This window comes from Peromyscus eremicus, chromosome 6 (genome assembly GCF_949786415.1).
Source record: "Peromyscus eremicus chromosome 6, PerEre_H2_v1, whole genome shotgun sequence".
NCBI lineage: Eukaryota > Metazoa > Chordata > Mammalia > Rodentia > Cricetidae > Peromyscus > Peromyscus eremicus.
In genome coordinates, this window is record NC_081421.1 from 25,222,748 (window position 1) to 25,240,344 (window position 17,597).

At 43.2% G+C, this 17,597-nt stretch overlaps 1 protein-coding gene across 1 annotated transcript; it reads left to right on the forward strand.

The window, feature by feature from the left end:
* Positions 1–7,458: 7,458 nt before the first annotated feature.
* Positions 7,459–10,735, forward strand: Ghsr (growth hormone secretagogue receptor). The gene is made up of 2 exons (XM_059264681.1): positions 7,459–8,251; positions 10,431–10,735. Exons 1-2 carry the CDS (start codon positions 7,459–7,461, stop codon positions 10,733–10,735), a joined length of 1,098 nt encoding a protein of 365 aa, XP_059120664.1.
* The last annotated feature ends 6,862 nt before the right edge of the window (positions 10,736–17,597 follow it).

The following is a 17,597-nucleotide window of genomic DNA, read 5'->3' on the forward strand; positions in this document are numbered from 1 at the left end:
GGTCCTGCCTGGCCCACGGTCAGGACAAATCTCTCTCACCCGCCAGTCCTGCAGCCAAGTAAACACACAGAGACTTATATTACTTATAAATTGTATGGCTGTGGCAGGCTTCTTGCAATCTAGTTTTTATATCTTAAATTAACCCATTTTTATAAATCTATACCTTGCCACATGGCTCGTGGCTTACCGGTATCTTACATGTTGCTTCTCATCGTGGTGGCTGGCAGGGTCTCCTGACTCAGCCTTCCACTTCCCAGAATTCTCCTCTCTCTTTGTCCCGCCTATACTTCCTGCTCAGCTACTGGCCAATTAGAACTTTATTTATTAACCAATCAGAGCAACACATTCAGAGCATACAGAACATCCCACAGCAATATTTGATATTGTTATGAGTGTACTGTACAAATCATGTGTGATAAAACTATATATATATATATATATATATATAATATTCAATGATCAAATTAGAGTAATGTACATTTCCATCTCTTCAAACATTAATTCTTTCTATGTGTTGGGAAATTTTGTCTTTATCTAGCTATTTTGAAACATATCATGCTGATGACATGGTTCAACAGGTAAAGACCCTTACTACACAAGCCTGACCACATTGTTCAATCTCTGGAACCCTTTTTAGTGGAAGGAGAGAACCAAGTCCTGAAAATTGTCCTCTGACCTCCACACACATGCCATGTCACATGTGCGCCTGTGCTCACACACAATCGTACATTTACACACACAGTTATAACTAAAATTAAAAAAATTTAAAAGAAAATACATCATAGGTTGTTGTAACCAATAGTGAAGCAATTTCTCCTCTCTATGTTTTAATGACCATATTGGAGAGATTTCTGACCCTCCTCTCCCTGGCCCTGCCCAGTCTCCAGTGATCACTCTTCTTCTTACTGTCCAATGAGAGCAGCTTCTGTTTCTAAAACTCAAGGAAGAACATGAGGCACTTTCACTTCTGTGCCCGGCTTATTTCACTTAACACACAATGACCTCTGTTTTCATCAGTCTTGCTGCAGATAAAAACATGTAGCCCTTTTTATTGAGTGATATTCCATTGTGTGTTTTTTATACCACATTTTTCTTATATATTTAGCAGTTGATGAATACCTCGATTGATTTTATATCTTGGATATTGTGAATAGTGTTGTGATAAATAGGAGTACTAGGGAGTGCAAATATCTCTGATATAATTATTTCATTTGTTTTGGCTGTATACTGTTTAATGAATTGTTGCTGCCATGTGCCAGCAATGGAATTGCTGGGTTAAATGGTAGCTCCCATTTCAGATTGTGTATGTATGTACATGTGTATGTGCAGGTCGCACATCTGTGTGTGTGCCTGTGTGCACACGGAAGCTAAAGGGGGCATTTGCTTGTCCTCCTCCATCACTCTCCACAGAATTCTTCTGAGTCATGGTCTCTTCCTTAACCTGGAGCTACATTTGGCAGGTGGCTAGTGAGCCCCCTGTCCCCATCCCTCTTAGTGTTGGGGTCACAGGTGTGAGCAGGATCATGCTGAGCTTGTTATGTGGTCTTTGTGATCCAAACTCCCACCCATAGGCTTACGCAACAAATGCTCTTACTCAGTGAATCACCTTTCTGTTTCCATTGTTTATTTCTAAGGAATCTCCACACCGTTTCCCACTATGGCTGGGCTAACCTATGTGTCCACCAACAGTATGTGAGTTCCTTTTTCTCCACATGCTTTCCTTGCCAGTATTTGTCATGGCAAACTTTTGGATGACAATAACTTACCTGCTGTGATATGATACCCCATGGTGTTGATTTGCAAGGATTATGATTAGCAGAACTGGGCATATCTTTCTTTGAAAAATGTCTACTATTGGTAGTCCATTTAAGTGGATTATTGGATGGGGGTTCTTTGATGTAAAGTTTTTAGTGTTCCTTATACATTTTGGATACTATTACTTTGTATGTGAACTCTGTATGGGAATCCATGTTTCTTCTCATTCCTTAGACTTTTCCCATCCCATCTTTCTTTAACATGAAGCAGCTTTCTTTAGTAGAATTTCATCTATTTTCATTTTTGTTGTCTGTTTTTTTTTTGGCGGCGGCGGGGGGGGGTCGGTGGGAGGAGATCTTATCTAAAAATTCTTCGCCTATACTGATGTGTAGTAATTTGTAGTTTCAAGTTTTATGCATTTTGAATTGATTTTTGTAGATAGAAGAGGATCTAGTTTTGTCTTCTGCATATGTATGTCAAGTGTTGTGACCTTCAGAAACGATGCTACACTACTCTTTCTCCACTCTCTGTCCCTGACTAGTTTCTTAATTTTGTTCCACTGATTTAGTGTCGATGCTTGAATTGCTATGGTTTTGTAGCATTTCTCTCTGGCTTTCGTTTTTGTTTTGAGATGTTGGGAGTCAGCCCAGAGCCTTGTGCACACTAGACAAACTCTCTACCACTGATTACACCCACAGTCCCTGGAGTGCGTTCTAAAGTCCGGTGTCATGATGCCCTCAGCTTTATTTATTTATTTTATTTTGCTATTTCCCCTCAAGATTTTTTTTAGTTATATTCTGGGTTTCCAGAATACTGAGATTAAAGGCATGTGCCACCATTTCAGGCATAAAGTTTTTTTTTTAATTCATCTATTGGTGAGTATGAAAAGAAACATTTTTCTGGATATGTTTTATTTTAGAGCTTTACATTTAAATCATACTATGTTTAAAGATCTAGTTGAGAGGCTAGAGAAATGGCTCAGTAGTTAAGAGCTCTGGGTGCTCTTCCAGAGGACCTGTCTCTAGTCACAGAACCCATATGGCAGTGGTTCATAGCCATCACTAGCTCCAGTTCCAGGGCATCTCACGCCCTCTTTTGGCCTCCATGGGCACTGCATGCACCTGCTGCACAGACATAAAAGCAGGTAAAACACCCATACACATAAGATAAATAAATAAATAATTTTAAAATTCTCTAGAATATAGTGTATTATGTATTTGAAGACAAAGTTAAAAATAACCACTAAACTTGAAGGTAACTGGAAGGTGCATCATACACTAAATTGATAAGATGTTTGATAACACATACCAAAACACCAACCTGTGTAACTTTAGAGCACAGTAACTGCACGCACATGGGGGATATTTATTATAAGGACAAAATAGAATTGCAAGAAAATCCCAAGCTTCATTGTCAATTTTACCAGTAGTGATTTCAATGTTATTAGATTGAAATAACCTAATGAGCATTGTATTAATAAGTTAAATGATTATGTTTATGTTGTTAGGAACCAAGCTGTTGAATGTAAATACAAAATCAAAGAAGTTAAATGTCTAATTGCAAACTGAATTAAGAGTGTCTACAAAAATATGGCATTCACACCTCTTATTTAAAATCTATTTCAAAGTTACAGAAAAGTTGTAAAATAATACAAGTTAAATTAATTCTACCATTTTCCTGATTAATCTTGTGTGTGTGTGTGTGTGTGTGTGTGTGTGTGTGTGTGTTGTAGGTTTGTGTGGTATCTTCACATGAGTGTGCAGGTTTGTGCACATGTCTCTGTATTCATATGTGCAGATCAGAGCAGGATGTCTGCCTTGTTTCCTTGAGACAAGATCTCTCACTGAACTGCAAGCTTGCCTTTTATGCTAGCTTCCTGGTTAATGAGTTGTTGAGATCTGTCTGTTTCCACCCCCAAAGCTGGGGTGGGTGGCAGACATGTGCAGAAGTGCTCAGTTGCTTACTTGGATACTAGGGGTTCAAACTCAGCTCTCCATAATTGCTGAGCAATCGTTCTTACTCAGTGAGCCATTTCCCCAGCCCCAGATTACCTTCAACATTTTTCAGCCTTATCATTTTTTGGGTCTATCCACAAATGGGGACACACATATGTGGGGTTGAGTGTGTGTGCATACACAATTTTTCTTGAGCAATTGATAGTAAGATGCATACATCACAGTTGAGTGTGTACTTCTAAGCATCAAATTATTCTTTTCCATAGAGTTACCAGGCTCATAAACTTGATGTTAACCTAATAATTCTATTTGCTCTACTACTCATAGCTAAGTGTGTCAGTTGGCACAAGAATGTCCTCTCAGGTAGTTTTGATTCTGTGGCAAACAAGCAGCAGCATTTAGTCATTATGTCTCTGGATCCTGAGCATTTTCTGATTCACAGTGATGGCCAAGAATGATCAGCTCCTCTCATACACTGTTTGCTTTGTGTCTTCCACTTATTAAACACTGAGCTTTAGCTTTATTTTGTCACACATAACACAGTCTTTGAGGAACTGTTAAATCAATTACTTCTTATGTGGAGTTTGATGCTTCTTGTGATTACATTTAAGATTTTGCATTCCTGGCTAGAATATGAAATACACACATATGCCCATGTGTACTTACATGCTTCTCTGCAGAAAGTGCTAGTCCATAAGGCTCCAGGGACAATAGAAATGACTCCTCTTGCCCAAATAGAGTCCTCCCCACCCAATTCCACTCCCCATCACAAGGACCAGAGAGTTTTTGAGTACTATTTTCTTCCCATCTAGAGTAAAAAAATTACAACAGCTTCTGATGCTCCACAGCACAATACAGCTCTCAAAATCTTAGCCACATAAGAAAGACTCTGGACCAATGTGAAGGAGAACCCACTGGGGCAGCTCTCACAGCAAAAGAAAAACACCTGTGATTTCTCACTATTCATTGACTGTAAGGATCCATGGACCGCAGTATTACGCCTCTCCCCATCCCAACACAACAGCATGGGGTACTGTTTGAGGTCCAACCTGCTTTGTGCCCTTTTTCTGAACAGTTGAGCAAGTTTTGCTTTTCTGAAAGAACTCAGCCTCTTCAAGATCCAGTTCAGATGCCTGATCCCCTGAGAAGTCTTTTCTCAAGAACGGGGTATTCTTTTTTGTTTTTTGTTTTTTGTTTGTTTGGGTTTTTTTTTTTTTTTTTGAGACAGGGTTTCTCTGTGTAGCTTTGGAGCCTCTCCTGGAACTCACTCTATAGCCCAGCTGGCCTCAGACTCACAGAGATCCACCCGCCTCTGCCTCCTGAATGCTGGGGTTAAAGGTGTGCGCACCTCCGCCCGGCAAGGATGGGGTATTCTTAATTATAGGCTCATCGTAGACGCCTCTTGAACATGCCTGTCAATACTGTACTTAGATGGCTTGCGTCGCTGTGTTTTCATCTCTAGATTAGAGGTGTATACATGTAGAAACTGTCTGGGTTGTTTCTATTTTGTTTTGAGCAATGTTTGATGTACATCTAAAGACAGTGTTATGTAGGTTATCATTGTGAAGAAATGGATCAATTTCAATAAAACCCTCTGCTGCTTCTTGATAACACAATACAGATGTATCTGTGTCTTACCTATTTTTTACATTTATTGACTTGTTTATTATTTATTGTGTCATGTGGAGTGACATGCACATGTAGAAGTCAGAAGACAACTCGCCACGGTTTGCTCTCTCGCCATCATACGGGTTCCGAGGTTGGAACTCTGGTCATCAGGTTTGGAGGCAAGCCCTTCTTCTTGCTGAGCTATCTTATTGACTCTGGATCTGTCAATATTTTAGATAAATTCTAGGTCACTTTGGTCCAAAGTCTGTAATGCAACAGTGCAACGAGACCTGATGTAGTGCACTCACAGGCAAACCGTGAGTCCAAATTCTCCCACACAACCTCTCTTTTACTGTGAATCTCTTATGAACACGTGCACACGTCCAGTTTCTTATCTTATGGACTTGTGTGCCGACAGTTTAGGTAATAAGAGAAGGTGGTAAGTCATCTAGTAAAGACACGCGGTCTCACACTCCAGTATGCAAAAGTCTCTCAATTGTAGTTAATGGAATATTTTATACAGGGGTATAGGGACGCGGTTAGATAGGGCCTTAGTGGTTGATCTGTATTTTGGTGAGTGATCTCCCTCCTCACCAAGACTGCAGGACTGAGCTGTTGGAAAAGGCTTCAGGCTTGAGAATGTAGAAAGGAGGGCCCCGGGAGCTGGCCGAGGTGCTGAAAACGTCCCAGTTAGAGCGTGGGAAGCAGCCAGAGGCTTCTATGCTCTCAAAACTGTCTTCTCAATTTTTTAGATGTGGGTTCCCAGATCTGGACAGCAGATGCACGGGCCGTTCTCAGAAGAATCTTTATACTATAGGAATTCCCTGAGATTCATTCCTACCGGATAAGGACACCCCCCCCCGCCCCCGCAGCAACCACGAAGTAAAGCAGCCCTTATTAATTTATTGAATGGTTCATGTATCTCTAAAGCTTAGCTTCCACTCACAATGATCCTCATGCTGTCTATAATTTTACAAAGAAACAACAGCAAACTAAAGTTCCGGAGGTTGGAGATCTTGCCAGAAAAAAAAAAAAAAATCACAGCTTCTGAATAGCTGATCTCTCCAAATCATGCTTTTAAAAAACACTTAAATTTACTGGGCATAATCGACGTGTGCCAGGCTCGCAGCATTAGCTGCTTCTGTTCCTGCACTTGCTACCCACTTTCCCCTGTGCCGGGCCCTACGGCATTCCCGTCCTGCCCCTAGTTTACATCTGGTAAAGGTGACACTCATGCTTATTCAGCACGCCCCTTCCCCACACCCACTCAGAGGGCTGGGATTTAGGACCCGGGCTTTTGCACACTTGTGGAGTGAAGCAGCTCTGGTCTTGTTCTATGACCTCAGACTAGGAACACGCTTGTGGTTTTAAAATCCGGGGGCGAACACGAAGATGTGTTCTAAGATTGCGAGAGGCTCTTCCCAGGTGCGCGCTGTCCCTTCTGAATTGAACACAAATAGCTTCTGTTTCCCCCTCTACCCTCCCTTCTCCATCAGAGACAGGCTCCTTTTCTCTCCCCACCCGGACCCCCTGTGGAGGAAGGACTTGATCCTGCTGCGGAAGGCATCCTTCTTCTCTACGCCACTAAGGTCTCCTCCACCCTTCACTGCTCTACCCGAATGACCTGTCCTTCCCGGCCACCCTAGCGCCCAGGGCTGGGGAGAGGAGCCCTCACACTCTGCTTTGCAGCACCTCTTCGGCAGAGCCCACGCATGGGACGCTGTGGGGAGTCCGACACGCTGCTGGGGAGAGATCTCCAGTGCCAGGCAGTGCTGCCCGCTCTGCTCGGGTGACAGGTAAGTGACTGTGTGCGCGGTCTGAGGCTGGTTTGGGAGACAGGGACTGTAGGGAAGAGAGTGGGAAGGGGAAGGAGAGATGGGGAAGGAGGGAGAGAGAAAAAAAGGGAGAGAGGGAGGGAGGGAGGGGAAGTGGTAGAGGCGCGCAGTCAGTCACTTTCTTTCTTTCACCTCTAATCCCCCCACCCCATCCCACCTTCTCCCTAGGCTTCCCATTCTTTTTCCTCTCCAAGCATCCTTCCTGCACGCCGCTGTCACCTATTTCTCCCTCGCACTCTCCCGCGCGTAAGGGGACCTCCTCGGGGACCAGATCTACGCGAGGTTGCGACCCCAAGCCTAGCAGCATGCGGAACGCGACGCCCAGCGAGCAGCCGGAGCCTAACGTCACTCTGGACCTGGACTGGGACGCTTCCCCCGGCAACGACTCGATGATGACGGACGAGCTGCTGCCGCTGTTCCCCGCGCCGCTGCTGGCAGGCGTCACCGCCACCTGCGTGGCGCTCTTTGTGGTGGGCATCTCGGGCAACCTGCTCACCATGCTGGTGGTGTCCCGCTTCCGCGAGCTGCGCACCACCACCAACCTCTACCTGTCCAGCATGGCCTTCTCCGACCTGCTCATCTTCCTGTGCATGCCGCTGGACCTCGTCCGCCTCTGGCAGTACCGGCCCTGGAACTTTGGCGACCTGCTCTGCAAACTCTTCCAGTTCGTCAGCGAGAGCTGCACCTACGCCACGGTCCTCACCATCACCGCGCTGAGCGTCGAGCGCTACTTCGCCATCTGCTTCCCGCTGCGGGCCAAGGTGGTGGTCACCAAGGGCCGCGTGAAGCTGGTCATCCTTGTCATCTGGGCCGTGGCCTTCTGCAGCGCGGGGCCCATCTTCGTGCTGGTGGGCGTGGAGCACGAGAACGGGACCGACCCTCGGGACACCAACGAGTGCCGCGCCACTGAGTTCGCGGTGCGCTCTGGGCTGCTCACGGTCATGGTGTGGGTGTCCAGCGTCTTCTTCTTCCTGCCGGTCTTCTGCCTCACCGTGCTCTACAGTCTCATCGGGAGGAAGCTGTGGCGGAGGCGCGGCGATGCGGCGGTGGGCGCCTCACTCAGGGACCAGAACCACAAGCAGACGGTGAAGATGCTTGGTGAGTCCTGCGCCAGGCGGCCTTTCTTCCTCCCTTGCTTCCCCTTCTCCAGGGCCCTCTATTTTCTGTTTCTCACCATCTCCATGTCCCCATGCCTCACAAGTCTCTCTCTGCCCCCCAGTTCTTGGTCTCAGTTACTGTTTTCCTCTTTCTTCCTCTTTCTCTTCCTGTATCCTCTCTTCTCCACGAAAAAGCTCACACTGGCAATTCCTTAAAATGGTTATTACTCGGGAAACTTGCTTCAAGATGGAAATACCTCATCACCTTTTTTTGAGGTCTCTAAGTGTTGGAGGTGAGGTTCAGCTTCCTGCCTCACATAGAATTTGTGGCTATCAAAGTAACATTACAACCAGCAGGTAGGCATCAGATTTAGAAATTAGTCCGTGGTGAGTTTAACCAAAAAGTTGGATCACTCTGTTTATAGATGTGTTTTGTTTGCTTTCAATACTGGGGTTTGTTTTCTGCCCTGCATCTTTCTCAGATAATTGCATCAACTCCGTTAATTCAGCCTCTCTAGGGCTTTGACGGGGGAGTGCTGGGGCCTCCTTCTGCTGTTCTGATTACCTGTCTCCCCACCTTTCCTCAAGCTGTAACACCTCAGGAACCTCTGGGCACAGGCTCACAGCTGGGTGTACTGAATGATTCACAGAGAGTCCATCTCCCTAAAGGCACTTGGTGCAGTGGAGTCATGAAGACTGCTCATGTCCAAGAGGAACATCTGCTCTCGCTGTCTCAAGACATTTCATGTTTATTGGCATTTAATATGTCTTAGTTTTTGCAGAATGATTTCCTATTTGCAATTTTATTATTCTCGAATTCTACATATTAAAATGATGGCGATTTCTCCAGGGATGTCAAATTTTGTTTCCCAGACCAAGATTATGCTGATAGGGAGGATAGATTATCAGTAAGTCTCCTGTATCTCCCACGAGACTGCCAGTAAGTCTCCTGTGTCCTCCATGGGACTGCCAGTAAGTCTCCTGTGTCCTCCACGGGACTGTCAGCTCACACTCACTGAAGAGAGGGCCACAGTGCTGCTATGGCATGTTAGCTCTTCTTGTGTGACTTAGTCCTAAGGCGAAGCTACTAACTCCCTCCAATTTTGTAAGCTCTTCATTTCCCCATTGGTATCTGGATGTCAATGCCCATTGTCTTCTTTCAGGACAGTTTGAAGGGGATCATTAAAGGGTACAAGGACCACAATATTATTTTCTCTCAATTCTGAATTTAAAAACTTAATCTAAAAATTTAGAATTCTTGAAGAAAGTATCTTCATGTGCAAAATGAAACCTTGAATGGGTGTAATTAATGTTGGTTGGCTTAACAACCCCTTATGCTTTATTTATATCTATTATAGATGACATAAACTTGTTTTCTCAGTGGTTACTAATCCCAATTGCATATTCAGTCCCCTGTAAAACTTATTTTAAAAATCTGGGCATAATAGTCCACGAAACATAACAAAACCTTGTCCTAAAAATGGAAAAAAGAAAGGGGAAGACAGGAAAAGAAAAAGAGGGCCCTTTCCCCCTTCCCTTACCTAGATAATTTAATTTAATGAGTTTATATTATAACCAAGAAATCTGCATTTCTTAAGCATGCCCAAGAGGGTGCTGGGGCTATTGCTTAGTGGTAGAGTACTTACAGGGCATGCTTAATCCCAGCACAAAGGGGGAGAAATTTTCCTGGGAATTCTGACCCATGCTGTAGTTGAGTACAGACACCTTGTCTTATTCATATTTGTGTTCTGTGTAATGTATATAAATGGAGGGTAATCTTTAATCAGTTGTTTAGTTGAGTCATTATATCAAGTCAAGCACAAAGTCGAGTAGTTATCAAGTAGGAAGACTGGGAGGATGGGTGAAGATTGTTTAGCCATTGGACTCACTGCATGTCAAAGTGTCAGGATAGACGGGGTGGGGGGAGGGTGGGGGACAGAGCAGTGTTTACGTGAGGAGCAGGATGTCATGTTTTCCCACATTAACAGTAACACAGGATGTTTGTCAGTGGGCATGCTACTCATGGAAAAAACAAAGCCAAGACTTAAGAATGTAAAGTGGTTGGTGACATGCCTCGCACTGATGATCTCTTGCTCTGTGCCTTCAGCTGTAGAGACTTAAGAATGTGAAGTGGTTGGTGACATGCCTCACTCTGATGATCTCTTGCTCTGTGCCTTCAGCTGTGGTGGTGTTTGCCTTCATCCTCTGCTGGCTGCCCTTCCATGTGGGAAGATACCTGTTTTCCAAGTCCTTCGAGCCCGGCTCTCTGGAGATTGCTCAGGTCAGCCAGTACTGTAACCTTGTGTCCTTCGTCCTCTTCTACCTCAGCGCTGCCATCAACCCCATTCTGTACAACATCATGTCCAAGAAGTACCGGGTGGCGGTGTTCAAGCTTCTGGGCTTTGAATCCTTCTCGCAGAGAAAGCTCTCCACTCTGAAGGATGAAAGCTCTCGGGCCTGGGCAAAGTCGAGCACCAACACATGACAGCACATGGAAGCTTCAGTCATCGCTTACTGCTCCCTACCAGAAGCCATAGCCAAGCAGGACTTGGGAGGAAGTGGAAAGTCAGTTTAGGATTAGAGACACATGGATCTGGAAACCATTGGGGGAGGGCAGTAAAGCCAGAAGGGTAGGGTCTGTGCAGTTTGATCTGATTGTGCACTCATCAGAGTGCTCATGTGCCATCCCTGCACACGGTCTCTATGATTTGGACAGCTTTTCCACTCAGAGGAAGGAGGGAACAAGACTGGGCACCGGCTTTCCTTCTTAGTGGGTAAACACTAACCTCATTTGCTTTCCTCATCATCATAAAAATGAAATAACATCACACACAACTTTAGACATGACTTTTCGAAGCTAGCAATCTCCGCAAAGCTCCACAACATTCACCCAAAGCACCATAACATAAGGCACACATGTGATCAATATGAAACGACTGAGAAATCTCCATTCTCCCCGCCCCGCAGTAATTCTGAAACCTAGTATGCTCCTTACCAAGCAGTCCGCTTGAAGTTGAACAGTTAGTTCCATTAGTAATATTTGATGTATTTAATTTGATCATAGAAAAACCAATTCAACAGCTTAAATTTCATGAGTACAATCAAAGCTTTTAAGTAACATAATTTACTGTTTTTTTTTAATTCAAAGTTAATTAAAATAAGCAATTCAGTTCTTCAGTTGTAGTAGGTACATTTCAAGTGTTCAACAGACCAATGTGGCTAGTGGTTATCATACCAAGCAGACACTCCAGAGTGCATGAAACATAATTATTAATCTCATATAAAATGTTTAAAAATAAGCACCTGTCCCTGTCAAATGTTTTTAAATAGTATATTAGTATAGCAGGATTTTAGAGTAACAAATGTTAAGGTCACACCTAATGCTCTATCTTCATGGTGGACGAGAGTGGAATACATCTTAAAATTAAGTCACATGTTTTAAAAATAAGTTTAATTGCATGCATCAATTCAGGAAGTGAAATATTGTAAAAAACCATAGACTGCCTTCTTTGACTTAATATGTAAGCTAATCATAAGCCTTTCACTTGTGGATAGGTAATTATCATTTATTCTGGCCAGCTTATCGTAACCTAAAGAGTATCAAAAACTTTCAAATAGTGAAGGCAGGCTCATAATTTCCCCAACATTTATGCCTATTTCTACTAAAAAATTATTTAAAAACTTCAGTCGTTTCTTTCAACTTGTTCCCGCCATGTCCTATCTCCAAGGTGGCCTTGCTATTAACACCTCACTGCTCAGTGGTAGACACAGTCAGTGTGTTTCGAGCTTCATTCTTAGTCATAATTATGAATGAGTACACCTTTCAATAAATACTGTGCATTTTAGCTATAAAGATTAAATTTCATTTCTAAAGACACTACTTTCTACATGGTCAGCTGAATGATCTCAGTCCATCCTTCCAGAATGATTGCTTCCATTCTTCTGTGACTGCTGTCAAGTGAGCAGCTCCTACGGAAGGACTGGTTAGGCCATTTAAGGAAGTTAATGTCTTGCCCTTAAAAGGAAAGGTTATTATGCTGAAGTAATGGAGTGCCTACTTGCTTTGGAAACATCGAAAAACAAGCATAATTAGAATTACTTTTAAAGAAATATTTCTGAAACCCGTGTGGACATGCAACTCACTCTAAACACCTCATGTTACCAAGTTGACTGTTGAGTTAATTCTTAGGAGTGCATCAGCGAGCACACACTGATGCATTCAGTTCCATGAGATACTGATTAGTGCATTTAGCACCCATCTCCTCAATAGCGCTCAGTAAATTAAAAAGAGGGATTTCAGCTTCCTGATGCAGTTTCTCTATAAATACACCACACTTGAGAGGAAACAAGTTTTCAAAAAAGAATGTTTATCACTGTTTTGGAGTGAAACAAGCCCGATGAGTTGCTTAGTTTCTTCAGTGGTCCCATCTCTGTGCTCTATGACGGGCGTCTTCAACTCACATCTGGGGAGTGGACTACAGAGCAAGGGCCACTGTGTTTCCCACTGGTTACCTGGGAAGTGAAAATCCTTTATTTAGAGAAAGGAATCTTTAATTTGTCCACTCCAATCATCACTTTCTTTTGTTACTTGCAAGTTCTTTATGTTATTACATTCTATGTATCGTTCAAGACTCAGGGCAAAAGAAAACTACCCTGGAGAAGGTTGTGTGGGAAAGCCTACCATTTCTCACACTTGGTACGCGCCTGCTGTGTCTGAGCTCTGAGAAATTAAGCCAAAGATTTTTTTATTCTTAGTAATCTCACAATCATCTGTGTGTTGTGCTGTGGGTAATGGATAAAGAGATTTGAATTATGAAGTAGATATCTCTAGTAGGCAAATATCAAAAGTCCCCACCACAGGACTGCAATGGGCCGTTCATCACACTGAGGTACTGTGTTCTTGACTCCAAGTATGTTTGAATGGGCTGTCACTACAATATTTGTAGACGGAGCTGATGTGTCTGCTGGTGGGAACCATGCTGAGGCATTCAGAAAGGCAAGAAGCATGCTTCTCTTTTTGGTCCTGGTTTCCACGGCCCTGGTTACCCAGCAGTCAGCTTTCTGTCACACTTGGGCAGTGTCCAAGTCAAGGTCATTGTCTTCAGTATAGGACGAAACTGCTATATGAGCAGGAGCTTTTTAAATAATCACTTTAAACATTCATGCCCATCAATTATTTTAAATTGGAAGTTCTATCAGGGTGTGGTGGTGCATATTCATAACCCCAGCACCAGGAAGCTGAGGCAGGAGGATTACCACTAGTTCAAGGTCTGCCAGAGTTGTCTAGTGAGTCCATCACAGCCTGGGATGCAGAGTGATGCATTTCAACAAACAAACAAATATTAATGTTTAAAATCTGTGATGAGGAAGTTTAGAAAGACTAGTGCAGCCTCCAGCTAGGAGAAACACTCCACAGTGACCTTCTGGTGCAGAGGTGGCTGAGGTGACGAGATCACACTCAAGTCTGGTGTTTTTTTCTTCATGCAAATTATTTTGTTAACTACTTAAGATAGTTACAATTTTGGGTTCAACACGAACAGTTTTAGCTCATCTTTTTTATTTATCCATATACTTGAACTTAATATTTTAAAAAACTGTGAGATTTTGTGCAAGACTGGTGCCTACACTCTTTTGTCTTTTAAAGAACAGTGTGTACCTCTTTAAAACATTGCGTAATATTTACATATGCAAGATGTTCTTGTCACCATGTGTAAGCTAATAGAGTCATTCTGTTATCAGAAACACTGTATCTAGTGTAAATAACAGCATTCAAAGAAAGAGGTGATGTCCTTGAAGACACACCACGTCTAACATGGTGGTTAGCTAATGGGTCACCTGTGATTTCTCTGCAGCTCAAACTGTGACAGTAGCTGGCGGCACGTACAATGATAAGCTGCATGGATGATTAGTGACAAATGGTAGCTGAGTCAATTGGGAACCTAATGTTCATTTATTTACTTATTTTTTAACAGAAAATAAACTGCTATTCAAATGAACAGAAAGCTGCACAGTCTGCATCCTGAGCAACACAGACTCCCAGCATTAAGCTCATGTCACTTCCTTATCAGACTTCCTCCGATCCAGTCATCCATTTCTTTGCAATAATCTAAATGTGAAGCAGTTGAGGAGGAGGAGTCTGCTGGGGCTTATTTTTGTGGATTTCCTACTGAACTCAGACTTTTTCAGGATGCTGGAGGCTAGCTAATGAGGCCAACATCATCGTCTTGTTTTAAATGGTCTGTGTTTATGCCTCTGTTATTGTTTACCTACTTACTGGAATTTCCATAAATACATCATGCCTTTATGGTACATACTTTTGCTCAAAGGACTGACTGCCAGCTACTCCCAAATCTGGCAAAAAAAGGAAAAAACCTCTACCGTAAGAAAATGTTCCTCATGAAAATGGCCAGAAAGTTCTGCCAAAATATCACAAATGTCCTCTCTAGGCCCCTCTCCCGCCCCCCACCAGACATAGAAAGCACTCGGGGGAAACAGCTTGAAAGATACCCATGGTTTTAACAACTCAAACCCAAATCACAGATGTAGCTCAATCCACAAAAATATTTGTAATCTTCACATTTAGTGTAGTGGATTTAATGTACTAGAAAACATTCGTTGGTGTGACCATTGCTAAACACTGTAGCGTTATCACTAAAATATTATGTCCTAGGCACTACTGTACTTGGTCCCTGTATGTCACCACAGCATACCAGAAATGTCACTGGGGGTATTTTGGCTTCTTTCTTCGAAGGTTTTTGTACATGTTAGCTAAGACTTCGCTGTAGCTCTCATATATCTGTCCCACAGAATTTGCAATCGCTTTCCTTGGATATAATAGCCAATAACTGCTTAATAAAATATCTTTTTAAAGCATGTAGTATGTTCGTTAACAGTTAGGAGCCTGTGAGTCACTCTCCCGCCTGCTGGTCCTGCTTTACTTCTGTTTTGTCTTTTGCATTTCTAAGATGGCAACTTTAAGGAGCTGTCCATTGCAGTGGGCTGTGTTTCTCTCAGGGTTTCAGTGTTTGGTAAGAAGCCTTGGATCCAATTAGTGTAAATATTCAGAAGAGCAGAGGACCTTGAGAAGGACTGTGATCCCACACTCTCCACTTTTCAGGTCTTCCGGCTTGTCCCCCAAAGCCATGTGCCCTGTGTGGTGTTGAGCTGTGAACCAAAGATCTCAAGCCCTTCCAGGCAGGGAAAGAGCCCCCAATCCTCTTTCACTCAGCAGCTACTCACTTATGTTGGTCAGATGGGAATTCAAAGGCTGAATCTGCACCAGCCAGGCACTGGATTCCAGACATATGTATCCCAGGAGCCAGAAAACAGAGCTAAAATTAGAGAACTCATTAACATCATCAATTTTCATTTGTTAATTACAAGGTATTGGAGTAGTCTACTACGCCAACAGTGATCATCCTTAGTTTGGGTCTCTTTCCAGAACAGATTCTAGGGTGATCTACAAGTGCCAAGCATCCCTTGCTTGCTGGATCATAACTCGCAAGGAGCTATGATCTAATGTCCTTCAAGGCGTCACCGAACGCATCACAAATCAGTACCCAGCTCCTAGACCAGCTTGAGAGTCTGTGCAACAAGCTTCCAAATTGTGCATTTCCTCTGATGGTCATTTCTCATCAGCACAGGATTGTGGAGAAACACAAAAACTAATCTATAGAGGAATCGAACAGTGGTGGACACATCAGAGTACCTGGAAAACCAATCTGTCTGCAAATAAGAATCAACAATTTAGAGCAGTGACAAATGTCTTCATTTATGAGACACCGCGCTAAAGGTCTGAAATTAATTTTCTTATAATTTTCCCAACATACACAGGAAGAAATTCTTCTCTTATCCCTACCAGAAGAAGGAGAGGGAGGGGGGAGGAGGAAGAGGTGAAGGGAGAGGAGGAGGGGGAGAGGAGGCTGAGATTAAGATTGGAGGAGATGTGCCTGCAGCCACTGAGACAAGAGAAGTTTTCACTGCCAGGAATAGCAGTATAGCAAATCTGCAATTTGATCCCAGATTGGTAAGACTTGTCCCCTCATTTTCCTCACATCATTTTATTTAAATTTATTCTTATTTATGCATATATGTGTGGGGGAGTGGGTATATGCACTCAAGTGCAGGTTCCCACAGAGGCTAGAAGAGGCTGTCAGAGCCCCTGTAGCTGGATTACAGGTAGTTGTATGGCATCTCTGTGTGCGGAGAACTTACATCCTCTGAAAGGTCAGCAAGCACTCTTAGCTGCTGAGACATCATCTCTCCAGCACACCCTATTTCCCAGGTTAGAGTATCTCATAGACATGAAAAACAAACAAACAAAAAAATGATACTGTAAAATAATTTTCACAACATGAGTAAGCTTATTGTCTCATCTTAAAGAAAAATATATTTGAAGAGTAAAAGGACTGAAAAAATATACTAACATGTTAATGCTTTGTATGACATTTGGTGAAAAATGTCTTCTGTTTTTTCATGGTTCCCAACATTTCTTTCTAATTTTTTCCCATCACAAATTCAGGGTTGTTAAAATTAAATTTCAAGGCTAGTTGTACTGGCTAGGTTTTATATCAACTTGACATATACTAGCTCCTTAACCTTCTGCTACCCATGGAAGCAGTAGTCACCTATCAGTATTCATTACATAGTCACAGTTACTATTTTGCCACTTAACAAAGGACAAGGTAGCTCCATTTGAGCCCCATCTCTGTCCATGCTCTGGTACCTACAACATTTCACTAACCATCTAGATTTCCAACTGACCCCACCCAGGCAGAGGCTTCCCAGCTACCTTATTGATGGGTTGTGGCACTTGAGAGAGGCGGGTGAAAGCAGCTGCAAGCCTAGCCAGGCCTGGTAATTGCTCTGGCTGAGATATTGACCACATCCTGGCAAGCTTGCCAAAAGGCAACAGATAGAGGAGGTGAGATAGAAGGGCTCCCTGGGGCTCCCTGACTAGCCAGCCTAGAATAACCAGTGAGCTCCAGGCCAATGAGGGACCCTGTCTCAGAAGTAAGTAGATGTCACCTGAAGAAGGACACCTGGGATTGACCTCTGGCTTACACACACACACACACACACACACACACACACACACACACACAGAGAGAGAGAGACAGACAGACAGACAGACAGAGACAGAGAGACACAGAGAGAAAGACAGAGAGACAGAGAGAGAGACAGAAACAGTGGTACATATGTACTTGCATACAGATATACCTTTCAGAAATCATTTGCATCCTCTTCCAGTAGACACAGTTACCTTTATTTCTGGATGAAAATATAATTTTAGGCTCAGGAGGATGTGGAAGAAGATGGAACCTTGTGAACATCCTGGATCCTTGGCA

Excerpts from the sequence above, each read along its gene's own strand:
- Ghsr (XM_059264681.1), top strand. The coding sequence starts at position 7,459 with ATGCGGAACGCGACGCCCAGCGAGCAGCCGGAGCCTAACGTCACTCTG. Across the intron at positions 8,252-10,430 it reads GCAGACGGTGAAGATGCTTG|CTGTGGTGGTGTTTGCCTTC; the intron begins GTGAGTCCTGCG and ends CTGTGCCTTCAG.